Source organism: Kryptolebias marmoratus, linkage group LG13 (assembly GCF_001649575.2).
Source record: "Kryptolebias marmoratus isolate JLee-2015 linkage group LG13, ASM164957v2, whole genome shotgun sequence".
Lineage (NCBI taxonomy): Eukaryota > Metazoa > Chordata > Actinopteri > Cyprinodontiformes > Rivulidae > Kryptolebias > Kryptolebias marmoratus.
The window spans coordinates 22,850,579-22,878,025 of NC_051442.1; the positions used below are offsets into that span (position 1 = coordinate 22,850,579).

The 27,447-nt window shown below is 41.2% G+C and overlaps 2 protein-coding genes across 4 annotated transcripts in view; both read right to left on the reverse strand.

Annotated features, from left to right (window-relative positions):
- hlcs (holocarboxylase synthetase (biotin-(proprionyl-CoA-carboxylase (ATP-hydrolysing)) ligase)) lies at positions 1–21,532 on the reverse strand. The gene is made up of 5 exons (XM_037979142.1): positions 21,143–21,532; positions 19,691–19,828; positions 17,878–18,040; positions 16,645–17,672; positions 1–261 (listed from the first exon to the last, which is right to left on the reverse strand). Exons 1-5 carry the CDS (start codon positions 21,374–21,376, stop codon positions 16–18), a joined length of 1,809 nt encoding a protein of 602 aa, XP_037835070.1. The 5' UTR covers positions 21,377–21,532; the 3' UTR covers positions 1–15.
- A 3,583-nt stretch (positions 21,533–25,115) lies between these two features.
- Positions 25,116–27,447, reverse strand: part of smfn (small fragment nuclease) — a 20,539-nt gene continuing 18,207 nt past the window's right edge. For all 3 annotated transcript variants that reach the window (XM_025010539.1, XM_017436057.2, XM_017436060.1), the window contains one exon: positions 25,116–25,679. In XM_025010539.1, coding sequence (XP_024866307.1) covers positions 25,559–25,679 — 121 coding nt within the window. In that variant the 3' untranslated portion in view covers positions 25,116–25,558. The remainder of the gene's footprint in view (positions 25,680–27,447) is intronic.

Genomic DNA, 27,447 nt, shown 5'->3' on the forward strand with positions numbered 1-27,447 from the left:
AGAACATATTCAGCTTCATGATGTCTGACACCTCTGAGTTGGGCAGTGTGTCACTTTACAAACACGTTTACTGGAGCTTACCAAAGATGTCGCCAACAAGTGAACTGGGCTCAGGGCTGGAGTCTGGTTTGGTTCACAACTGAAACCCAGAGAGGTGAGGATCTCTGTCAGGATTTCATATCGTAGTGTACTGCTGACCTTCAGCTCATCAAAGTCTTCTGAATCCAAATTTTGGGAGCCTGGTCCAACGTCAAAATGGACCTGCAGAAACAAAAAAAAACAAATGCATAAATAAAACAAACAACTTCATTATTATGAATTTACACAGAATGTTTTATTTTTAGAGTTATGAAGATTCAGTGATACAAATATGAACCATGTTCTCAACATTTATTTCATTTTGATGGCAATAAAATTGAACTAATATTAATGTGCTGTAAAATGAGTGAATGCATGATTCTACAGGACCACTTAACAAATGCCCCCATATCACTTCTGCCTTCTGTTTTACTGAAATATGTGGCTAGAAGAAAATAACTTCACAACATCTCCTCTTTATGTATCTGATACTCTAGAATATGAAGCATGATGTCCAGCAATGTTAGGCTGATTTATTGGTCATGTTGAAAAATTCTGTAGCATGAACAGATATGGCTGGTCCATTAGAGCAGGTGCAGCCCTACCTTAACAAAAACAAAACAAAACACAACAAAAAATAACACTTGCCATACAAAGTAGTTCCTCATAACAAATAATGTAAATTACTTAGCTTTCTGTTTGTTTTGTTCTGTGTGTTTTCCAACAATTTGGATATTTTAATGGAATTTAAAATGCTTTTAGGCTGCGGGACGAGGTGGGCATTTTTTAAAAAACACCCACCTCGTCCCGTAGCCTTCACTTTAAAACACCTGCACTCAGAGTCTGTGGCTTGTGTGTATTTATGTGCTGATTGCAGGAATTGGAGAAAATAAATAAAATGTATGCTATTAATTAGTATGTTGGGGTGTAACCCCAGACATCACGGGGCTGTTATTGCTCAATTTGACTGCTTTAAAATAACACTACTCATTTAATTTTTTCCACTTTTCTGGTGAGGGGTGGAGGTGAACCCAGGGTAGCGTCAAGCACTCAGCCCTTATTTGTGTGATCCATTCCAGGAAGAGTGGCAGGTGGGGAGTTTTAATGGGGTGGTACACCTGTCAAACCTCAACACAGGTGTCATAAGGAGAGCTCAGGGGGTGGGGGTGCAACCTCCCATAAATCTGAAGGGAAACTTCTGTCATAAAGACTTCGGTGCACGTTTTATTTTGCAAGTTTAAATAAGGCATCAGGGTTTTCCCCAGTGTATTATAAGCCTGGTTTTCCTTCCCCCACCGCCAGGCTAAGCTCCGCTTGTTAATTGTAAACTACGCCATTTTTTATACACATATTTTTCTTTTCCACCCGCATCAACTTGATGCAAGTGATCACCACGCGCACCCATGCCAACAGTGATGCAATCGCGCTGTCCCCACACCTGCGCGGTGTCACGTTGTAGTCATGCACCTCCCAATTTTTTTAACTTCGCGCAGACCGCGTGTGCCGCGCTCCTTTCAAAATGGACGATTTCGGTGCTCTAGCGGAGCTGGTTCGCCTGTATCAGCATTTATATGATCTCTCCATGAGAGATCACAAAGATAATCAAACGATTCAAAACTCACGAAAGGAAATTACTGCTGCAGCTGATAAAAAGGAGTGTTTACAGACCACAGAGGTGAGCCGAAATTCAGTGGGTGGCTTTACAAGACCGAATATGATAAGCATGTTTTGTACTCAGTGAAAATATGATGCAGGGCTCTCAAGTTTTGATCCGAGCTTGGAGTGAGATTTTGAGCTGCTATAAGTTGTTAGATGACGTGATCACCTAATTTGCATATTTGGTGATGTTGATCAGGCTATAGGAGAGAGGAATATCAACGTTGGCAAGACAAAAAATGAGTAAAAAACATTCAATATGTTTAGAACTACAAATTAACTTTATGAAATAATTTTAATGCTTTGCCTGAACCCACACTACGTAAGTCAGTTTTGTTAGAATATCAAATTTCACCAAAAGACAGTTTTGTGTCGTGGAATTGCCAGCTCTACACTTAACCCTCCTCTTTTATCCAGGGTTGGAACCACAGGGATTTCTTTAGCTCAACAGAGTCAGTGAAAAAGCAATACATTAAAAATTATATCTACATTATAATTACATCCTGCTTTGTAATCCAGGATGGGATCAGCAGCAGCTTTGCACACGAATGATTCTTTTGCAAAGTGGACACGCAGGGGTGCAGCTACCTACTTTCTGAGGGGTATGCAGACACATTACAGCCCCGCCCCCTTTTTTTTCACCTGTTTACGTAAGTAAATCTTATTTATTCATGGATTTATAAAATACAGTACCTGATCTTGGATTTGGTCCATCAGAACATTTCTGTGGATTATTCTCAACAATGAACTGCCTCAATGAGTGCCCCTCTTCTTGCGGTGAAGACCATTCAGATGGATCTTCTGAGTAGGGCCTTGCCCCAACCCTCTCCTCTGCACCTCTCTGTTCCACATTCTCCTGTGGTGATTGACTTGTCATCTGCCTGCACTAATTTTCCCAAAATGACTAGCTGAGTTATTCCTACCTGATGTCATCACTGTTCTCCTCTACAGAAGCAGATCACCGACCTCATGCTTGTCTCCTTCATCCCTTGCCTGTGTTCTTGTCTGCTAAGTCACATGGTCAAACGAGTATTATTTAATAGCTTTAAATAAATTACACATCTTGCTATTTTTTTTAAATATTGGACACAGTGTTCCCTCGCCCGGACGTGGGTCACCGGGGCCCCACTCTGGAGCCAGGCCTGGAGGTCGGGCACGTTGGCAAGCGCCTGGTGGCCCGGCTTTCACCCATGGAGCCTGGCTGGGCACAGCCCGAAGACGATACGTGGGTCCCCCTTCCCATGGGCTCACCACCTATGGGAGGGGCCAAAGGGGTCGGGTGCAATGTGAGATGGGTGGTGGCCGAAGGCGGGGACCTTGGCGGTCTGATCCTCGGCTACAGAAGCTGGCTCTCGGGACGTGGAATGGAACACCTGAAGTAAGGGATGCCGTCAGGCTGAAGAAGGAGTCATATCGGGCGTTTTTGGCCTGTGGGACTCCGGAAGCAGCTGACGGGTACCAGCAGTCCAAGCGGCATGCGGCTCGGGTGGTCGCTGAGGCAAAAACTCAAGCATGGGAAGATTTTGGAGAGGCCATGGAAAAAGACTTCTGTATGGCTTTAAGGTGATTCTGATCCACCATACGGCGTCTCAGGAGGGGAAAGCAGTGCAGCATCAACACTGTTTATAGTGAGGGTGGTGTGCTTCTGACCTCGACTCGGGACGTTGTGGGTCGGTGGGCTGAATACTTTGAAGATCTCCTTAATCCTACTGGCACGTCTTCCATTGGGGAGGCGGAGCCTGGGAGCTTTGGGTAAGGCTCTCCAATCTCCATTGCTGAGGTCACTGAGGTGGTTAAAAATCTCCTCGGTAGCAGGGCTCCGAGGGTGGATGAGATTCGTCCGGAGTTCCTTAAGCCTCTGGATGTTGTAGGGTTGTGTTGGTTAACGCGACTCTGCAATATTGCGTGGACATCGGGGACAGTTCCTCTGGATTGGCAGACCAGGGTGGTGGTCCCCTTATTCAAAAAGGGCGGCCGGAGGGTGTGTTCCAACTACAGAGGGATCACACTCTTAAGCCTCCCTGGTAAGGTCTATTCGGGGGTTCTGGAGAGGAGGGTNTCCAATTTATGTGCGGAAATGTCCAATAATGCCTGTCTGCTGTATGTCTGTAGTGCAAGGCATTTATGCACCACGTCCAAAACAAGGAAAATAAACATACAAACACGAAAAGAAAGACGAAATAAACTACATCCAGCAGCGGAGCGAGCAAACACGTCTGCCTCGGGGGGCGCCATGTCTGTAATTTAAAGATTGTGACTGATGTTAAGACTTTAAAGTTCACAACGACACAAATGAAGCTGCAGAGAAAAGTCGCAGCGGTGTCAGCCGACATCTGATGCAGCCGCTGTGATCCACTTGTCAAGCCGTCGGTCTTTGGTTTTAGAATAGTTTATGCTTTATTGTTAGTTTGTGTTCATATGCTTTGGCAAGACTGTTCCGTAATCATGTCAACAAAGCATCTTGTACAGAAAAATGTTAATGTGCGTCTGGATGCTGGACGCTTTCAGGGGAAGTCCAACAACAGAATATTGCTCTTGTAAATGTTTAACCACTGCGATAACAATGCGCTCACGGTGTATTCTTCAGAGAAATGAACTCATGTAAGAGAAAGAAATAATTCCAAGGGTAATACCACTAAAGAGAGCATTCTTTTCTCTGAGTTTACAAAGTAACTGCCATGTGGGACAAATTATAGACGATGCTCTGATGTCCCGTTCTCCTGAAGGCAGCATGGAGCTGCGTGCCAGCTTAGAGAAACCAGGAGAAACACCATCAATACAGTTGCAGTTCCATGCCGGTTTTAATGTTTTAGGCCACAATATTTTTGCAAGTAGTTCAAAGTTTAAACTGATATTGTTGTGAATCTTTGGTGTAAACTGCAACTTCAAGCAAACGCCCCCCATAAGAATATCAGCGCCTCCCTTTTGAAAATATTGTTGCCAGCGCCCCCAGTCATCCTCTCAACCCCTCGCAGGGGGCAGTACCACCCCCGTTGAGAAACACTACTCTAAACAATGCGAGAAGATGCTGTCCTTTGCAGTATGAAAAAGAACACTTACATCTAAAGTATTATGAAGCTGTCTTCTCCATCACTCAGCAGTAAGTCATTAGTCCCTTGTAATGGGAAAAAATACTGTTTCAGTGACCCTTTGATGAACTGTGGAAAAACACAGAGCATTCATTTTCACTACGATTTAGTTTAGTTAGGATGCCTTTAATCTTATCTCTATAGGGTGCCAGGATGTCTGTGTTATCTCATGTGTTTTTCTTTTATTACCTCCCCTTTTGGTCAGCTATCTGACCCTTCTGTTCCCCCCCTGACCCCTCCTCTTACTACAATGGTATAAAAAGGGGTAGCTATCTGTAATGCATGAGACTCACTCTGCTGACTCACCTCAGCTCAGTGATTCTCAGCTATATAGCTAAAATAAATTATCCAAAGACAAAACTTTTCGTTGTCCTCTTTGTTAAAGAAAATTCCACAACACCCTTTAACAAGAAGGGACTTCAACTGGCATTTAAACCTCCATACGACTTTAGTGTAAAATTAACAGGTTATATGCATCCCTTTACGATATTTCTCAATTTTAACTGCACACAGAATAAAACAGTGATACATTTTTAGTAGTCTGCTTGATCTGTGTTGTTTTATGCTAGGATTATAAAACAGAATTAATATTATGATACTGTTTGATTTTAGGAGATGGAATAGGATAAACTTTTTTTTTGTTTTACGTATTGTTTTACGTATAAATAATACTAACCACATCATTTGAATTTAAGTTTCATCCATTAGTAAAAACCTTTATGATTGCTTTTAGTTTTTTTGTACAAATTGAACTACTTGATTTAGTACTACTTATTTAAGGTAAACATGTGCTTCATTCTGGCTTTATTGATTCCACAGGTGTATATTCAGAAGACAGTTGTATGTCACTGTGCATCACAGATGAAAAGAACAGGTTTTTACTTAAGGACATCTATGTTCAATTCAGTCTTATATATGTCTGTTTCTGGTTGTTCAAAAGAGGGAATCATAATATTAACACAGAAATAAAAGAAAGGTCTAACATTACTTGAAAGAATGAATATTTCCCACTGCAATATTAAACTGGGTTGACTCCAAAAGTTAATCAGTTGTAGAAATGTAAAATGTGTCCACTGGTTCACAAAATATTTTGCTAACAAACACACCCACGAATGCAATTGCAATGGCAAAAACATTGTCACCTTTTTGCCTTCTTTGGCAGGTAATAACAATTACTGAACCTTAGCAGAGCTTTGAAACTTAAATGACAGTTTTCAAGTGAGCTGTACACATCTGTGCTGTTTGCTGTTAGTGTGGACTTTCACTGTACTTACCCATCCCTCAGTATTAGCATGTCTGTTGTAACGGTTGAAGACATATGCTGGGTCTTTATGATAAGCCTTCAGACAGGAAGAAGATGTAATGTTTCTGGAAACAAGCAGAAAGACAATAGTGACAGATCAGGTCAAATATTCAGTTTTACAAGCAGAGAAAATATTTTAGACACTGTTGCCCACCTGGGTCTGTACACATGATTTCATCCGAGTCTGTCCACCCAGGCTGTGTTTGCGAGCCTGGATGCTCAGTAAGGTGTGTTTGTGAGCCCATCCACTTAATACAGTGTGCATGGTGTGCACGGACTTCTGTTGCAGTGTGCACAAGGTAGATCTAGTCCAATGTATGCATAGGTGGGTCTATGTGTGTGCAGTGTTTCAGCCCACCACAGGAGGGGACACAGATAAATTCCCCCAATAGGGAGATGAAAGGAACTGTTTGAACTTGTTGAACTGTGTTTAGGTTGTCTTATGAAAATGTATCATGTATTCACCTTTAATTTTGTTCAAGTTGGTTCATGAAAACTTCATTAAATCACAAAAGAAGTGCTATGTAAGAGAAACATGTAATAAGATGTTGTTAAACACATTACCTTGTTACATAAATTTATTATGTTGTTGTTAATTCATAAATCATTAAACTAGATGATTTAAAAAACATTCTTAAAGAGAGCTGAATTTTAATTGTGTATTATGTGAACATCTGATGTGTATTGGTGGAAAAACCCTAGGAGTTTTTATGATTGTAACTCTTAACTCTTCAGTCATTGTCCCTGTACTGCAAAGCAACTGACTGGGTAATTTTTTACTTTGTTGATGGAATGTAGGCAAGGATTCAAGATTAGGTAAACTTGCAACAGACTGTAGAGAGTTTTATTGCTTCACAAACCTTTCAACTATTTTGAGAAAGGATCAAGATAAAATAAACTTTATCTAAAGAAACAAGTAACAACAATCTGAGGTGGACATAATTCTGAACACTGTAAATTTCTAAATTGGCCTGCCAGAAGTTGCCAGATAGATTTAATGACAAATTGGAATAACTGTAAGCAGGAAGGGATATAAATCAACTAAAATTTGACACCACAAATCTTTGAGCCCTTGGTTTAACTGTGAAGTAAATAACCCACAATGTTTGGTGGGCCAGCCAAAACATATTTTTAACATGTGAAACCATATTTCTGTTATATTCTTTGAACATTTTAACATTTAGGTTTTGTTTTCTTTGTTTGTTTTCCATGTTCTGCCATAATTTGTCTTGTTTTCCTTTTACATTTGGGTGCTTTAGTGCCATTGTTAGGAAGGAGGAGGAAGCTGACATGTCGATGATTGATAGTAAGATGTATTGTCACATCTTTTGATTTACTGGACTTATTTGACTTTCACACAGTTTCACATACTAGTACACAAGCACTCTTTATATAGTTGTTTTCTACTATTGCATCATGCTTGAGGCAGCTTTTTTCTTTCACCACTCTTTGGGTTTATTGGTGTGTTTTGGGGTTTGTTGGCTCTTAGCATGGCTTCTGGTTCTCTCCTAGCTGCTTCTGTTCTCACTTGCTCTGTGAGTAAGATGCTTAATTATTCCTCTGCCTCCTTTAGCAACAATGGTTTGTGTAATAAATATAGGCTTATGGTAGCTTTGGAGGCGAGGCTGTCTGAATTGGAAGCTTGGCTCTGCGCTGGTGAAAAGTCAGTAGCTAGCCAGGCCTTCTTAGGCAACGTGGAGCCACTGAGAGTAGCTCCCGTTAGCAGTACTCCAGCAGACCCCAAACAGCTGGGATCAGAGGCTGGCTGGTTGACAGTTCAAAGTAAGCATACTGCTATGGCTAACCCCCTAGTTCACCACCGACCCATTCACATTTCAAACCAATTTTCCTTACTCAGCGACACATTTTCTGAACTTTACAGCATCGGGCTGAACACGTCCCCATGAAGACAGAAGGGAAGGAAAATGAACAGAAACACATAAAAAAAGCTCTCCAAACATGTGGGTATCCCAACTGGGCTTTTGTCAAGTCAGCTAGGAAATCTACTAAACACACCACGGAACACAATAAGAAGAGGAACAGAGGAAAGAACATTGGCATTCCATATGTTGCTGGAGTATCCGAAAAACTCAGACTCTCAGACAGAGGCTGGTCCACCCTAAGGACAAAATACTCAAACACAAACTGAGTGGAGTGGTGTATGCAGTTCAGTGCAGCGAAGAATGTCCAGATCTCTACATTGGAGAGACCAAACAACCTCTCCACAGATGCATGGCTCAACACAGGAGACCCACCTCTTCTGGACTCAGCAGTTCACCTACACCTCAAGGATAAGGGACACTCCTTTCAGGACCAAAATGTTCATATTTTGGACCGAGAAGACATGGTTTGAGAGGGGGGGTAAAGGAAGCCATCTATGTCAAAAGAGAGAAACTGAGGTGTCTGGGCTACATCTGTACTGTGTTGCAATGGGGCCTGACTTCCAAGTTGAGAACATTGTCTTCAGGTACAATCCCTTTTTGGTATTGTGGACTATGCGCGCCTAAGATCACGGTTGTCGAAAGCAACTGCACAAAGACAAATATGTAAAGTTATCTGTTGCAGGTCTGAAGATCCCAGCTTATCACCGTAAAGGGAACTGAATGTACTTGAATCCATACTGTTAAGGTCCGTCCCAGTGGGACGTGTGTGTGTGTGTGTGTGTGTGTGTGTTATTCTACAGCTGGGTGCGGTAAATGTTTATAAAAAGAAGCAGCCCCAGGGAAACGGGGGATTTCACTGATTGGGCCAGAAGTCCCGATTAGGCACAGACTGTTATTTTGAATAAACTCTCACTGTTCAAGAATAACTTATGTCTGTAGTCATTTCTTTTGATCAGTACATCGTTGCTGCAATTATGAAGACCCAGAAGAACATCCACCATTTGAAGACACTTCAAAAACCAACATTAAACAGAGGAGGAGGTCTCAGATTTCAGCTTTCCAAAACATAATGGAGCTTTAGGCCTGATACCCAGTCAGTTTCACTCCAAGCAACACCTGCACTCATGTGACCAGAGTGGCCCATCAATGAGTCAGACAAACAAGGATCCTAACGAGCCCTATTGTTAGGAGAGGGAGAACAATTTGCAAGCTATCCAGCTTACATCACATCTCAGCTTTAAAAGCTCAACTCCACACTATTTGTGAATTGTGAAAGCTCCTAAAATGAGAAGCGAAACGTCTTCAACTACAGAATAGAAGTCTAGTTGTTTTTTGTTTTTAACCTTTTTTGAATTTACCATGGCCTGGATGACTGAGAATCTACACCAGCACATATCTTCTGAGAAGCAGACACTTGTAATTGGCAGCACCATATTCCAAAACATGGCACTAGGGGCTCTGTAATGAGGAAGTCTTCATTACTGGGACTATTTTTATAAACAAACTGTATAGCACTTTAAGTGCACCTTTGCACTTTAACAAGCACTTTGTTTAGCACTGCACTTTAAGCATGAATTTGCACATAAAGAACCATTTGCACACAAGAAGTTTTAACTATTTATTGAGAATTTTTAAAAATTATCATGTAACCTTTTGTTCCAGACTGCACAGCTGCTCCTCATTAAGAAGTGAGGTGGTTGTCTGTGAGAAGAAAATAATTGATAGTCACAGGAAATAAGGTCTACTGTTTAAAAACTTAAGCAAATGGTGTGTAAAATCTGTTAAGTGTGAGTGCAGGAGAAGTGTAGTGGTGCTAAAAGTTAACAACTCACCTGTCTTTTCTGTCCTCTCCAGGGTGTTTGGACAAATACTTCCCACCAATTATAGGTTCCAGGAAAGGCCATGGAAAAATGTGTGTGGGGGGGTTTGCACGTAGTTTTATGGTGTTTTATGATACTTAGGTGTATGTTTAAAATATAAAATATTTATAAAAATTAACTGGGAATATAGTGGTATTTTGATAAAATGTATTTTACAGATGGAAGTAGTAAATTGGTAAATATCCCTGTGAGGAATGGTTTAGTCCGTTATCAGCTGTGACTATTTAAGACTGCGATTATGTCTTGTTAGGGGTTCTTTTTTTTTTTGTTGTTGCCTGATGCTGTTAGGCTGAATGGGGATGGACCAGAATAAAATTTGTTCTGACTTCCACCTGACTCTGCATGGATCATCATTCTGCCTGTAAATCCTACCATGAAGGGCAGCCGGTTGACAAGTGGTGTCAGAAATTGGCTTATTCATGCTGCAATGAGAAGGTGATGACCAGAACTGGAAAAAAAAACAGGCCAAGAGGGTGAGCCTGAGGAAGGAGTCGGAGCTTCATCTGATCTGGAGGCCAGGGCAGCAGCCAACCCTGAGGACAGGTTGGAGGAGCTGGCAGAGTTGGTGAAAACTCTTATGCAGTCTCAAGCAGCCAGAGACCAGAGGATGGAGAAAGATTTCTCTCACCAGGAGCAAAGATGGAAAAGCATGCAGCATCAATTTCAACAAATTCAGCATTGAGTAAAAACTATAATTGACAAACCTGACCTTCCAGAAGCACCACCTCGCCCCACAACATCTGAAGTACATGAAAATGAATCAGATGATAGTGACAGTCAGGTGGCCCATGGTTTCAAGTCTACAAGGTGTGGAGGAGAAGATAGTGCAGAAGTTCACCAGGCCTTGTTAGGAATGTCCGGTTGTTTTTGCCAGTTATGTCCGGATGTTTTGCCAGAACTTGGGAACAGTGGGAGGTGATAACAGGAGGATTCCTGGAACACAGGATTTGTCTGGTTCTTAGAATCCAGGAAACACACTGGGTTGGGCTAGACCCAGTGTCGTTGAAGTTACGNGGGAACGCCTTGGGATTCCCCCGGAGGAGCTGGCCCAAGTGGCTGGGGAGAGGGAAGTCTGGGTCTCCCTGCTTAGGCTGCTACCCCCGCGACCCGACCCCGGATAAGCGGAAGAGGATGGAATGGAATGTAATCTTGCTATTTCACTTTTTCAATATAAATAATGTTTCAAAATTAATCACTTGGTATTAAGTGGCTGTTCCTACTGTTACAGTTCTTTTGGTTATATTGCACACCAGTCCACTAGGGGGCACTGTGATGTCCTTTTCACCTCGTGTGTGGGGCGGTGTAGGTGAATCGGTTGTAGTTGTGCATGGAGGAATAAAGCTGCTAAAGCGAACAAAGTGGAGTAATTCTTACTGACCAACATTGGTAGCAGAGGATGGTTAGTAACTACAGAGTTCCGCCAGCATTTGAAGAAGGAAAGCCATACGAAAGCTGGAAGAATGAAGTCAATATTTGAACAAAAGTTACTAATTTGGAGAAGAAAAAGCAAGCGCTTTCTGTCGCCCTGGCATTGGGAGGAAGAGCGCGGGACATGGCGATGGAAATACCGGTAGACGATTTAAATAAAGACACTGGAATGACCACATTGTTAGCTAAACTAGATGATTTGTTCCTATAAGAGAAAAAAGACAGTTTATGAAGCGTACACGGCTTTGACCAAATCATGAAAGAAGCAAACGTGTCGATGGCGGACTATATTATTGACTTTGAGCAGCGTTACGCACGTATGAAAAAATGCAAACATGGAGCTGCCCGACGCAGTATTGACTTTTAAGCTTTTAGACACCGCGTGTTCAGATGTGACAGACAGGCAGCTGGCTCTAACAGGATGCTCAGATGTAGCGTTTGCATCAATGAAGTCCGCTTTGAAGAGAATATTTGGCGAAAATAAAAAAGGTGCAGCAGCAGAAAGTATCAACCAAGAGTCCGTGTTTGCGATGGAGCAACGGCGGCAAAATGGCTCGTCCTGGCGCCAAAGTACTCGACAGAAAAGTACACAGCTAAACACTCCACAGCCCGGTACAAATCCACTGGATAAGTACGGACGCCGATCAAAATGTGCAGTGTGCCAAAGTACTTTTCACTGGGTCAAAGACTGTCCACACAAAGCTGAAAGTGTCAAAATTACAGAAGATGCAACAGATGTTGATGAGTGCAACATTACTCTTTACACCAAAGAGTCACCAACAGATGCAGAAATATTCATGACAAAATGTTTAGGCTCAGCAATAATAGATACTGCTTGCACTAGGACAGTCTGTGGACAAGAGTGGCTGGACAACTACAGTACTGTGTTACAAAAGACAAGTGTGAAGACAATGAAAGAGACAGAAACACAAAGTCACAGAACCTTCAAGTTTGGAGATGGAAAAATAGTCTACTCCATCAAAAAGGTAAAGCTACCTGCTAAGATTGGCAACACAAAGTGTAATATAGACACTGAAGTGGTACCGGACAATATTCCACTGCTTCTGAGTAAAACATCATTAAAACGGGCAGGGACTGTTTTGGACATGGAAAAGGACAGTGCAGTGATGTTCAACCAGCCTGTGAAACTCGACTTTACTAGCTCTGGACATTACTGTGTGAACATTGTGGACAATAAAAATCAAAATCTTACTCACTCTGATCAGATATTAGCTACCACTGAGGAAGAAATACTAACTGCAACAGACGAGATGAACACAAGTGAAAAGATGAAAGCTTTGGAGAAACTTCATAAGCAATTTGGACATGCTTCTGCCGACAAAATACAAAGGCTTTTGAGTAATTCTGGCAACAAGGACACAGAATGCAACAGTCTGCTGCAAACGATCGTGAACCAGTGTGAAGTGTGTCAGAAATATTGTAAGACCAAACCAAGACCCGCAGTCGGTCTACCACTGGCGTCCACATATAATGAAACAGTGGCTGTAGATCTTCATGAACTTGAACCTGGGGTGTGGTATCTACACATTATTGACCAGTTCACCCGCTTTAGTGCTGGTAGTGTCTTGACTACCAAGAGATCTTCTGAGATAGTCAAACATTTTATCCATGATTGGATCAGTGTGCACGGCCCACCACAAAAGTTATTTAGTGACAATGGTGGCGAGTTTAATAACGAGGAAGTAAGAGACATGGCTGAGAATTTTAATATCGAAGTTAAGACAACACCTGCTTACAGCCCCTGGAGCAATGGACTGTTAGAGCGGCATAATCAAACTCTGACTGAAATCTTAATGAAAGTCAAAACAAGTACTGGATGTGACTGGAGCACCACCATGGACTGGGCCCTGATGGCAAAGAACTGTATGCAAAGTGTCCATGGATACAGCCCACATCAGCTGGTGTTTGGGAAGAATCCCAACTTGCCCTCTGTGTTAATAGACAAAGCCCCGGCTCTAGAGGGCACCACCAGGAGTGAATGGGTTGCCAAGCACATTTCAGCCCTGCATGCTGCAAGAAAAGCCTTTACAGAAGCAGAATCTTCAGAAAGAATACGCAGGGCACTAAAGAAACAACTGCGGCCCACAGACGAGCGATATGAAACCGGAGATAAAGTTTTTTACAAACGAGTGGACTGTCCAGAATGGAAAGGACCAGGAGTGGTCATTGGTCAAGATGGTGCAGTAGTTTTTGTCAGACATGGAGGCACCTGTGTCAGGGTGCACCAACTCAGATTGAGAAAAGTTCCTCATGAGCAAGAAGAACCCCAGATCACCTACGATGAGGAGCACAAACAAGGACAACTTGCAGTGGACATCAATGAAGAGGTGGGAGGAGACAATTATGCAGCAAATCCTGAGGATGATCCTTTGCTTTTTCCTGAAAATGTAGAGGCAGGGAGACAGCGCCCTGGAAACATCAACATAAAGACAGGTGAAATTCTAACATTCAGAAATGCAGAGGGTATCTCACAAAAAGCAAAAGTGTTGGGGCGTGCAGGTAAAGCAACTGGGAAATACAAGGATTGGTACAACTTGGAGCTGCTTGAACCTGCAGAAGTGGCTGGGAGCACTGAATCTGCTGATCTGTCACAGTTGGAGGATCTTCGTGTACAGACAGATGCTCCCAATTCCGAAACATATGAGGATGTTTTTGTGAATGAAGATGTGTCATTTGATGAAGCAAAGGAAAATGAAATAAAAAGCTGGAGACAGAATCAAGTGTTTGAAGAAATTGAGGACAAAGGACAAAAGTGTATCTCTACTCGTTGGGTGTGCACTCTGAAAGAGACTGAAAATGGATTAAAACCAAAAGCAAGGCTTGTTGCACGAGGATTTGAGGAACTACAAGTTCCTGATCTACAAAAGGATTCACCAACCTGTGCATCAGAATCACTGAGACTTCTAGTGGCAGTAATATGTCAAAAACAATGGGAACTTCACTCAATGGACATTAAATCTGCCTTCTTACAAGGAATGGAACTGTCCAGGGACATTTTTATTAAACCTCCTCCAGAGGCCAATAGTACAGGCATGCTTTGGAAACTGAAGAAATGTGTGTATGGTTTAGCTGATGCCTCACTGTATTGGTATAACAAGGTAAAAAACATTATGTTTGAAGCAGGAGGTATTATGTCTAAAGTTGACCCCGCAGTTTTCTACTGGCTTGATGAGGACAAGAATGTAACTGGTGTACTTGCTTGTCATGTTGATGATTTTATATGGGGTGGGTCACACATGTTTTCAGAGTCAGTCATACCTCACCTCAGGTCAAAACTGAATGTCGGTCGTGAAGCTCACAGTAGCTTTTCCTATGTGGGTGTGGATCTTGTCACTAATGGTAAGAAGGTACAAATACACCAAGAGACATACATTAAACACCTACAGCCCATACACCTCTCGCCCTCACGAGCAGCAAACACAACATCACCTCTCACTGAAGAGGAGAGAGAGCATCTCAGGTCAAAGATAGGCCAACGTCTCTAGGTGGCGAGACAGAGCAGGCCTGATGTAATGTTTGATGCAAGTAATTTGGCATCGAGTCTAAAACTGGCTACAGTACAGACCATCAATGAAGCAAAAAGAGTGGTGTGTAAACTCAAAGCTGAATTTCCAACATCTTGAAGAAAACAGTAACTTAAAGATGGTTACATTCACTGATGCATCTTTTGAAAATCTTGCAGATGGAGGTACTCAAGGTGGGCACCTCATTGTTCTAATGGGTAATAATGGGAAGTTCTCTCCCATTTCATGGCAGTCAAAAAGAATTAAGAGAATTGTCAGAAGCACACTTGCAGGTGAAACACTAGCTATGTCTAAGGGGATTGATAATGCTATTTTTCTCTCCACACTGTTTTCTGAACTCAATTATGGAAGCATTACTTATCCTCTACCAATAATCTGTGTCACTGATAATTTCTCTCTTGCTGATGCACTTAAGTCAACAAAGTTTGTTGCAGAGAAAAGGCTACGCCTGGAAATCAGCTCAATCAAAGAGCTGATTCAAACTAAGAAAGTTCACCAAGTGTTGTGGTCTCAAACAAAAGACCAACTCGCAGACTGTTTAACTAAAAAGGGAGCATCCACAACCTTGCTACTTAAGGCTCTTTATGAAGGGCGGTGGACTGTTCAGTAGATTTATTCACAGTTATTTTATGTTCCCATCTCATTGAAACTGTTCTAAAAATGTTTAAACAACTGTTTTGCCAAGGGTAATCTTTGTTTATTATTTTTTTAAGTTACAGTTCTTTTGGTTATATTGCACACCAGTCCACTAGGGGGCACTGTGATGTCCTTTTCACCTCGTGTGTGGGGCGGTGTAGGTGAATCAGTTGTAGTTGTTAAAAAATACAGCAGTCAAACCACATATTAAAAACATGAAATCTTATTTTCAAATGATATCCTTGTTGGATATCAGTTACTGATTGGACGCTTCATCTGATCAGACTTATCAGATTATTCAGAACAGCTCTGTAGAGTTATATCCCAGAGGAGACATTTAATCTCCCAACTTCTATAATTTATCTGCTTTATGAATTACCATCAAGTTCAACAAATGATTACTGTCTGAACAACAAAATAACCCCAACAAGTTCCTTTTTTTTTACTTGTCATGATCTGTTATATTGTAAATACTGATCACTAAACAGTTGTAACTTGTCATTTTACTACCAACTAGTAGCTTTAGCTAACCTGAATATTTCCAGGCCTCCTCTTATTGCTCAGACAAAACTTCCTGCTGTCTTTTAACCACTCTAAAAACCTTTCTTTCATCTCTACATCTTTATCCCTTTCTGCCTCTCCATCTTTAGCTCCCTGTCATCAGATAACAACATGATTCAAATGAAAACAATCGCGCTCCCGCGCATGCTCGAGAGGAGGTGAAGGAGCGGAGGGGCGCCTGATCAGTGACGTGTCTCTGTTATCGATCATATCATTTACACAGACAGCTAGTAAATACAGGAAATGCCGACTGGATTTTTTTTTCCTTCATTGCTTTGGCGCCCCATTTAACGCGGCCCTATGCGCCACATATACTGCATACCCACTTTTTGCGCCACTGTGTACACAGAGTGGAGCGGGTCTCCTCTCTGCTGTGAGATTGACAGCTGTCAGTGCTTGGGGAAGTGGGCAGGGCTTATGGTACACTGAGGACAGGAACTGCAGAATGATTGATGCTTTCACACATTTAGCCACCAAAGTCTCCAATAACACAGAAAAAAGTCAGTAGATTTGTTGCTAGTCGCTTTAAAAAATTATTATCCAAGATAATAATGAGTAGTGACAATAATAATGCCGTGTTTGTACCTGGCAGAGAACAGCTTCTCCTCCATCAACGCCATGGGTCACCCTAACAATAACCATGTCCCTCTGCTGAGGGAGGTCACTTTGCAGCTCTCCCCACAGCTCCACTTCTCCTCCTTCCTGAGGATCCCTGATGTAGACTTTTTCACATGCCATGATGCTCAATTTCAGCTCTGTGTTGTCCTCTCTGGTAAAAACCAGCCTTCTGACCTGCAGCCGTCGTCTTTCTCTGATTTCAAGATGGAGACCTGCCGGGCACAGGGTGGAGCCTAACCCCAGAACTTTTCCACCTTCACTCAGGTATGTGAGAAAACGTGTCTGAAGCTCAGGAGTCAGAGATCCCTCCTCTGCCAGGACCAGGAGCCTGGTGTTGTCCAGCCAAGGATCACTTAGTGCCTGCTGTGGCAGGAGGGGGTAGATGATGTTGGTTTCCACATTTATACACTCTGATAAAAGCTGATGAATTGCCTGAAAGCGCTGTTGGCAGCCACCTGTGTACACCAAAATATTTGGTAGTTTGTGTGTACAGTCATATCCAACACTATGACCACAACGCTCTTGAGCATCGTACTCCAGCTCATCTACACCCCCATCGACACTGTCCTGTCCGACTGAGTTATCGTCAGGGAGGTCAGGAATGTTCTCTGCCGAGGCGTTTTTAACAGACAGGATGGTGCTGTTCTCCAGTTCCAAACATTCATGGCAGCTGGACAGGTGGAGGTGGTGTCCATGGCCCTCCATATGCTGATGATTCAAAATACGGTCCCCCAAGTTACCAATAGCTCCAAGATCCTGGGTGCCGGGGAGCGGCTCTGATCCCCGACGTTCCTCTACTCGCCTCTTCACTTCAGGAAGGAGGAGCAGACTGCCTTTACGCCACTGTCCGTGCTGCTGCTCAGACAGCAAGAGATGAGGGAACGATTCTGAAACCACCTTTGCTGTCAGGGTGCAGGAGGGGGTCCTTGCAGTTTTTGGGTTCTGCTGACTCTGCTTCACCAGCTTACTTAGAGTACACTCCTGAAGGAGAACAGCTGCACAAAAATACAAAAAAAAAAACAACAACAAACTATCAGAAGCTGGCAGAAGAAATGAACAAACTGGTTACAGCTAAATAAAGTTATGTTTTTGGCTTGTTGGAAACTGTTTATTAAACTTGAGAGCATTTTGAGGTCAACACCCAATGGATACGTTTAAGACTCTTAACAATAACAATAACACGAGTTGAAGACAACATACGAATTATCTTTGAAGGCACAAGCCCATTGTCCAGCTGAAGGCGATCTTCAATAAAGGCTACAGCGAGACGACTGAAGTTCTCAACACTCGCTTGAGCCACGACCTTGAAAGGCTGCTCAGAACTGCAGGCCAAAGGGAAGCAGTAGTCCGACCACTTCAGCACCTGCACACAACAAACACCACGGGTCAGGCTTTAGTCTCGGCTCATACAACAGAGTCAGAACAAACAGGGTTTCAGGACGTTTCTACGCAGAATGATGATTAAAAGTAGAAAATGTCAAACCATAACATCACTTTTTGTTCTGTCAAATTAAAGACCTAAAATCTATGGTATGGGATCATGATAACTACAATAAAAGTAACTTGTAAGTAATAAAATATACAGCACAAATATAGACACATTTAGCTATAATCTCTAACTTATTGTAGCATTTATCATTAAATCAGACAAATCTTTACCACTGTGTTATGCCTAGGGGTGTGTGGGATCATGGTATGAATACACTATCAAAGGTTCTGTGATTTGCCCAGTGAACAAAATACTAGTTCTTAGAAAGGGCCTAAACCTGAACTTGCTTCTCCTTCCACACATTTTATCCAGCAGTCAGTGGTTTGACCTCTAGTTAAAAGATGAATGGGCTTAAGGATCTGCGGGTCTTCTAAACATCAGATTTACTGTGGGGTTGGACGATAGGATAACAGGCAATCCCTGTCCTTCAAACAACTGTAGAAATAGGCTGTTTGTGGCCAGAAAGATGACAAAGTTACTGATTTGGGATGACTTAAGTAACTCCTCGTTTCAAAACCAAACAACACATAAACCTCATGTGAGCAACCAGCTCTGAGTTGAAATTAGAAACTACAGGCAGATTTCACTTAATGACAACACACGTGTCTAACTTCTAACATGATGCCCTTACTGTCACAGCACACAATATTTTTGAAAGTTTGAACCTGCAAGATAATGTCTTTAAAGAACTTTTTTCCTGATGAGCTGCCATGCACCACGGAGTGAGAGCTCAGGGAGGAAAGGAGTCACCACAGACAGTTATCGTGTAAAATATCGTTCTTAAAAAAATATCGAACCATCATTGATGGACTCCAATGGCCGATGGTCGATAGAGTTGTTCAATCGTCCATGAAGTCCAGACTTCAAAAAGTCTTTAACTAAAAATAATGTAAAAGAAACTAAAATGAACACTCAAAGGTTGTAGAGTCATGTTGCCATGGAAGTTCATCATGGCTGAAATAGGTGTGCTGTGATGAAGTTTCACTAAAGCTGAGAGTTAAGAGATAACCTACTTGTTTTTTTTCTCATTGTACAAGAATGACTATCAGAAGAGAGGCATGAAGCCCTGGGTTTACTTGTCTGCCAACACACCTGACTGCCCCTTGTGTTCAAAGCTTTCTATAAAAACTGCTGTAGCTGAATGATCATTGTTCATTAATCCTGCAGCCTGCTTGATGTTTCAACCTGTGTTAACACGTTAATGAAATCTCACCATAAGACTCCCTTTGAATATTTGAGTCTCCTCATTACAGAACAGAAAATACATTCTGCCACTACAAGTAATTTATCACTGTGTGACAATGGCTTTTTTGGAAATAATTTTTTCTCTAATTTGGAAGTGAACCTTCTCAGATTAAAGTTGAAAGTCTGAACTTGAAGATCACGTTTATTATAAAAGTTTTACTTGTTATCAAGCTGAGATAAAAATATTCATGTCAGTCTTTTCTGATTTTCTGATTGGAAAACAAAATGACAGCAGCATGTTGGATGATTAAGGACCATAATGTGATGTGTGGTGCATACTTTCTTATTGGTTGCAGGTGGAGAAGTGTATCCCACGGTGTGTCCTGCTTCGATGATGAATGAAATATTCTCTATTCGTGGACCACAGACCAATGAGGAGCCCAACAGAACTGTCCATTCGCTGAGGTCACCACATGCCTGACGACATCACAGGAAACAACAGACCATACATGAGTAAACTGCTCTGATCAGCTTGATCTGTGCAGGAGCAGGGTTACAGCAGACAGCAAGACTGAATAAAACTGAAGTCACAGCAGGGGTGGTGGTTCTGGACTGCAGTACATTTTACGGGGTTCCAAATGTAATACATAACCCTCCCACAGGTATTTCTCAGGGTTTTCCTAAATAATAATATACAATTATTATAAAAAAGAAAAATATAACTCAAATGTTTGCATCTCACTGACCCACATTTTCAATTTCAAACTATCATGTGGATAAAACAGTCCATGGCTGCAACATTATTTAACAAGCCGGGTTTTAAAAGTTTTCAAAGGCCAACAGGGTCAAAAATGTTGGAGTATTTCAAGCTAGTTGACAATAAAAGCATGGTTTGTATATCCTGGAAGGTTTCCTAGTTAGAAGGAGAACAGTAGTGCTCCGAAGATAAAGAGGGGGTGAGGAGACGGCATGAAAAACAAAATCTTTGTAAGTTTTATAAGCTGCTAAATGACTCTATGAAATCAGGCAGGTTGTCTGCTACATTTTTCACTAAATAAATTTTTGAGGAAACCTTTAGACCAGTCTGGGCCCATGTTCAGTAACACTGTGTCAGTTAAGTTTGGTTCCCCCATTGAGATCTGATTCTCAAATAGCTTTGTTTTGTTTTCCTCTTAGTCTTTGCTGTGTTATTTAATAGTATTTTAAGTAAAAAGCTAAAAGAGATGGTCCTGGTTTCTTTTTGGCCCTTTTTAACCCATTGTAGCCCGAGAAACACACAACAGAGCTCGACACAAACAGAGTTACAGACTTCATTATTTTGTTTGAAGAGTAACTGTATAATTGTTTTATAGCTGCATTTCAGCCCAAATATTCCCACCCCTAATGGATTCAAGATCTAATTACCATCCAGCTACCAAGGTCTGACTGCCAGGTGATCTATAATTTGGTTTACTCTGAGCTCTTTTTCCCTGTTTTGTTATTTTTTTCAATTATGTGAGCTCTGAACCGGAAGTTGTTACAAGTCTGTGTAAGGGGAAAAAAAGTGGGCAGAGCACCTAATGACATTATGGTCAATAAGAAGTCTACAGCCGCTGTAAACCTGTTTGGGACTGGATTTACTGAGTGATGTTCAGAGGACACGAACAGGTGAAAATGTTTCTGGCACTGATGGAGCCTCATACATATCACCTGGCGTGACTAGCCCCTTCCCCACTCACCACCTCGACTGTAAACAACAACACGACGCTAGCAGCTCAGGTGAACCAGGCTCAGATAAACAGGTAAACCCACCTGGAGCTCCGTGACATACACGGCCTTGTCTCCGAGTTGCAGGAACACGTTGTCCTCCGGTACCGGCGGGATGGGACAGAGTCCAGTTGGAGGTGTTGAAGCGGAACCGGAGCAAAAACTGAAGCAAAAGCTGCTCTTGCTGTTTTTAAGTCTGGACAGACTGTTTCGGATCAGCACCGAATAACACTTGTGAAAACGAACCCACATGTAGACGTAACACAGCGTTATTAACATCTTCTCCACCACACGCTGGTTGTTGAATTGTTTTCCCTTGTCATATTATTTTTATTGTTGTTTCCTTCAATTCACTGTCAAAATGAACCGTCCAGCTACTTCACGTTCATTTTCTAATTTCTTTAGGCTGTCTACATCCGGTTTTCTTCTTCTTCTTCTTTTGATTCTTATTGGCGGCTGGCATCCAACTTAAGGTGCATTTACCGCCACCTACCAGACTGGAGTGTGGTCATCAGAGATCTCATAGGGAATTTAACGCATCTCAATGATGTATAGGATGTGCAAATTCACATCTTAACACACCCCTTAATACATGTATGAATGCATGAGCATGCACTGGCATACACACACATACTTACACATATTCTAAATACGACTCATTAACCCAGTGTTATTTAAGAACCTAAATAAGAGATTTCTAACAAAATTTGATTTATTATCTAATAGATTGATCATAGACAGTCCTATATTCTTTCTGCTTAGTAACAACTTTAAAAGCTGGCGTTCCTCTGAGTATCTATCACATTCTAACAAGACATGCTCCACTGTTTCCACCTGATTGCAATAACTACAAGCCCCAGTCTCATGCTTTCCTATTTTAAAGAGCAAACTGTTAAGTCCAGAATGCCCAATTCTAAGTCGAGTCATAACTACTTCCTCTTTCCGCCTTCCACTCAGATAATTACTATCTCCCACATTCTTTTGAATTGTATATAGTTGTCTCCCATTATCATGGTTATCCCATTGCTCCTGCCAAATCTTAATCATTTCTTTTTGAATAATAGATTTACCCTCACTTTTACTCAAAGGAATATTCAAATGAACAATTTCTGATTTCAAGGCCTGCTTAGCTAAGATATCTACTTCCTCATTTCCTTCTATACCTGCATGAGCAGGAATCCAGACAAATCGAACTAAGCATTTATTGTTATGTAGATGAACTAACAATTGGTATATTCTTAATATCAAATCTAACCTGCAAGATTTGCCAGATTTAATACTTAATAATGCTGCTTGACTATCTGATGCTATAATAAATGTATTTACTTCCCTAGTATCATTATCAAGCAACCATTCTAATGCCAATATAATGGCTGATAATTCAACTGTAAAAACAGCTAAATGATCAGCTGTTCTCCTCTTAATCAAAACTTTATGGTGTGGGATATTCACTGCTGCCCCAGTTCTACCACTATTTGGATCTTTAGATCCATCTGTATATATAACTATGTTGTCTTTATATCTTTCAAAATATCTATTAACTACAACCCATTCTGGAGTCTTTCCCTTTTTAAGAATTTCCCTTAATTGAAGATCAACTTCTGGAGATATAAATAACCATGGTGGAATTTCAGATTGAGGGACTGTATCACTATACTGGAGCATAGTTAAACCAAGATTTTTTGCCTTTATATCCCCAATCCATCCAAAACTATTACAATTTAATTTATGATGTTCCCAACAGTCCTTCTACATCCGGTTTTCTTCTTCCTTTGAGATTTTATGATGGTTGACACACAAACTGTAAGGTTTATCACCGCCACCTATTGGACCGGAGGGCAAACAGAGTTCTTTTTTTATTTATTTTTTAGGCTTTCATCTTAAGAAAGTAATTCCAATGTATACTTAAGATTAATTTAATTCAATGCTTCTTTGAGATTTTTCCTCTTATTTATAAGCTGCACACCTCATAAAACATGCTGAACAGATTCTGATAGAGTGCACTAATTACAGGTTGTGTGCTTTCCTGTCTTATTAGGAGCTGTATGACCCTCACTTTTCTATTTACCACCTTCCTTGCAGCACCAAGAGCAGCCAGTCCTGACCTGAATGAGTTGTTTTATTTATTTTTTTGTAGCTTTTAAAGCATATTCCTATTCTGCTATTAGTTTTTTTTTTTAATCTGTCCTATACCAGAGACCTGTGAGCTTGAGGGTTCTGCTCGGTATCTTAGCTGTTCCTAGGACTGCATTCTTCTGGACAGAGACCTCTGAGGTTGTTTTAACTGCACTGGTCTCAAAATCCACGCTTCGTACTGATGTCCAATTTCTTTATTCCACTTAAGAACCACGGAACACAGCAAAAACTATAAAACATGACAAAACAACATTAAACATAAGCTTCACAAAACAAACAATACAAAGTACTTTTTTCTCTTTCACAATTTTACATTGTACAAGGTTTAACAAAAAAAAAAAACATAAATTACAATTATTAACAGTATTACTGTGTTCGCCAGTTAAAACCAGTTGCAGAAATAAGATGGAGGCTCTAAACGTATTTCCAACTGCGCTGTTCTCGGTCTCTGTCTGTTTGGCTCATTTTATTTGCAGTCACGCTTCCAGTTCGCTGTTGTGCATTTTAAACAAAACATTTTCACTTTTCACAAGGAACATGTTACAAACATCTGACATACCTTAATATTCAATGTTGCTCAAAGAAATGTATCCGTTTTGAACGGTGACTTGCCAACTTCTGGGTTGCCATAGCAACATGGAACAAACGGCAGGTAAGCGTCAGTTACAGTTGTTCCTGGGATCTGTTGGAGCCACTCTTCCAGTTTGGGGGTCACAGCACTGAGTGCTTCGATGACCACTGAGGCCTTGACTCTCCATAACTTCTCTATTTCCTCTTTCATCCCTCGGTAATTCTTGAGTTTCTCATGTTCCTCCTGATTTTAGAGTTGGTTGGGATTGCCAGATCTATCACCACTGTTTTTTTTCTGTAGCTTGTGGACCACAACAATGTCCAGGTAGTTAGCCTTTACCTGTTTGTCAGTCTGGATCTGGAAGTTCCATAGTATCCCTGTTATTCTCCTTGGTGGAGTCTCCCACTTTGACTGTGGGACTTCTAGTCCATATTCTGTACAGATGTTCCTGAACACTATTCCAGCCACTTGGTTATGCTGTTCCATGTATGCTTTGCCTGCCTGCATCTTAAATCCTGCTGTTACACTGTCTCAGGGGCATCTTTACACAGTGGCTTCTATCTCCTCCTTTGGCCAAGTTATTATACCAGCAGGGTATCTAATGACTGGCAACGCATATGTGTTGATGGTTTTGACTTTGTTCTTACCATTCAGCTGGCTCTCCGAGACCTGCCTTACTTTCTGTAGGCATTTGGTTGTGGCTGACTTCCTTGCAGCCTCATCCTGGTTGCCATTTGTCTGTGGGATTCCAATGTATTTGTAGCTGTCTTGGACATCTGCAATGTTGCCTTCAGGTAGTGAGTAGCAAGGGTATTGTCACATGCCTTTGGTACACGAGATCAGGGGTTCAAACCCTGAAATACGAGGGTTTAAACATACAATATATAGACATACACACAGACTACAAGCATATCTTAAACAGAAACTCAAATGACTGGTTTTTCTGCTTTTAAAGAGGTTGTGGTCTTCAGACTGGAGAATCTTAGAAACAAACTTTGTAGCCTTTAACTTCAGTACTGATGTAAGGAAGGGTGTTCAAAAAACTCTTAAGTCTTCAGTTGATCTAAAATGTTGCTTCCAGAGTTCTGATGAGAGTTGCAGGGAGATAATTTTGGATTGTATTAGATTAAATCTAAGTGAATTTGTTTTGGACAGACATTTTGTTCCTAACTGATATTTTTTAATGTGCTGAAACGTATTTGAATCTGACGGCTCTCCTACATAAAATGAAAATGGGCTGTCATCAGCAGCAGCTGAGAGACAGTTATGTACTTCCAATCTCTCTATTTGTGTAATTACTTCATACAATGATGATGATAATAAAGAAATGTTTTTATTGCGTCTTCCACACAAGTCATGATAATTCCAACTGTACAACAGATCATCAGACAGTACAATAAAAAAAGAACCGTGCATGCAAACAAAAAATATGGAACTAATTGTGAAATATGTCATCTTACCTGCTTGAATGTACTGTCAACATACCTTCATAGATTAAAACAAAACTTCAAGGCTGTGATGTTCACTTTTAAATGTTTTTCGATACTCTTAGCTACATTTTTTGAACGAACTGTTCTTTGAATCTTGCTGCCTGCAATTAAACTTACAGACAACACTAAAAAGGTTGCTGTGAAGCTAAATATAAGAAACTAAAATCAATGGATACACTCACTTTTCATAACTAAACTGCTCTATTCAGTAAGATGCAACAAGACCACATTGAGTGGTCTTGTTGCATTTCTTCATAGTCCAAGTTAGCTTATGTTGTTGCCTGCTTTTTCTACAACTTTGCGCTTCTTCTCCATTGATGCTTTGAAGATGTTGGCTCTGTAGAACTGCAGCTCTTTAATACTCTCCTGGATGTCTTCCAAGGCTCTGAAAATAAATTTAAAGAAAGTTTACCTAAATATCCAGTAACAAGTGTATACAGATGTTGAAAATACCCCAGGTAGTTCCTGTGCCCAGTAAGGTGCCATAGAAACAATATGAGTATTAGGGTTTCTGACTGGTACATGTGGTTTCCCAATTAGCCAATGAGATTCCATTTTGTTGCAGAGTCCACGGGCCAGCAGGACTTATTTTTAATAAGCTTTTGGCCCTTTATACTCGCAGTGAGTAAACAAGACCAGGTTTATTGTATTCTTTATTGTAGACTTCACTCTGCTACATCCAAGATTATTCTGGACCTCTGTTTCTGTCATCTCAGCCTAGATGTCCGTGTCTGTAAATACTTTGAAACCCTGTTATTTTTTTAAACTAGCATAAAAAAATGAGCAAAAACAAGAATTCATCTGAAAGCAGAACCAATAATCCATCATAAATCCAAAGGCAGGTGATAGGATTAGCAGCGACGGGACGCTTAAACTGAAGCTCCAAAACATGCACCGAGCAGGAAGGGCAATTTCAGATGAAGCCCCAATTATGAGTAGTCCTTCTCCCAGAAATCTCAGGATTGATGACAAATAAAGTTTTAGGTACTCATCACAAACGTCTATACCGTTTCGATTCAGTACAAATACACGTACCATTACAATACTACATGCAAAATTTGATTCCTCTGTTCTATTGGTGTGTGTGAGGTATCATTACTTTTTGTTTTACAGCAAATGACTGACTAGGTCATTTTATTGACACGTTAAGTGGTTATATTGGAACCCTTATGATGCTCTTGCATCTGGTCAAATTTAAATCTTGTGTTTTTGATTATTGAGTAATGACACTATGCTTCAGCAACCTGATCTGTTTGAAATATGTGTTCTGACAGTAGCTGGTGTTGTTAGAGAGTGTTGGAAACTAGACTGTAATCAAAAACTGTAGATAGATAGATCTCTAATGAGAACCTGGAAGTCAAAGCCAGAACAGGACCGACCTTCTCTATCGGCTGGTTAAAATACAAGATTTAAGTCCTGCACGTTCTGGGTAAATGAACAAGACACTAAAGTTGGTAAAATAAAGAAAAAAAAAATACACTTAAGTAGTTTTGTTGATGTTGACTCTTGTTCAGTGACGTGTGGTGAGGTTCATGGCTAGTGAGTGAGAGAGAGAGAGAGAGAGAGAGAGAGAGAGAGAGAGAGAGAGACAGACAGACAGACAGACTCACTCGATAAGAAAAAAACGTTACAATTACCGTTTTGCCAGTCTGATGGAGCAAAACAAAAATTAACGGCTCGCGGCAGTGCACGTGACTGTCCCTCGACTCTGCGTGAAAGGACAGCAGCAACAAGCTCCCGTTGGCTCACGTGCGCCCCCTTCAGTGCGGCAGAGTACTGCCTGCCTCATTTGTGCCTTTTCACCGCGATTTTATGTCCCATCAGCAAAACTAAATATGTCACTAACAAACATTAAACGTAAATGGTTAAAGACATTAGCCAGACTGTGGAAAATCAGGGTATATCTATATATATCTATATTATATAACCATATTTTTGTCGTTCGAGGCCTGCAAGTGACTCCGAGCCAGAACGGGAAGAGCTGAAGGAGCATTCGGAGCGGGTGGCAGCTGTGATGTCAGCAAAGCTCCGGAGCTTTGTGCAACTAAAGGGGGCACCCTAAAAATATGTAACTGGACACTGAATTTGAAGTAGAAACAGTGAAATGGTTTGTAAATAGTTTATGTGTGGCAGTGGTTTGTGAGTAGTTTGTT

Coding starts and splice junctions, on each gene's coding strand:
- hlcs (XM_037979142.1), bottom strand. CDS start 21,376: ATGTTAATAACGCTGTGTTACGTCTACATGTGGGTTCGTTTTCACAAG. Junction 19,829..21,142: donor TGTATGTCACGGAGCTCCAG/GTGGGTTTACCT, acceptor TGATGTCGTCAG/GCATGTGGTGACCTCAGCGA. Junction 18,041..19,690: donor CACCTGCAACCAATAAGAAA/GTATGCACCACA, acceptor TGTTGTGTGCAG/GTGCTGAAGTGGTCGGACTA.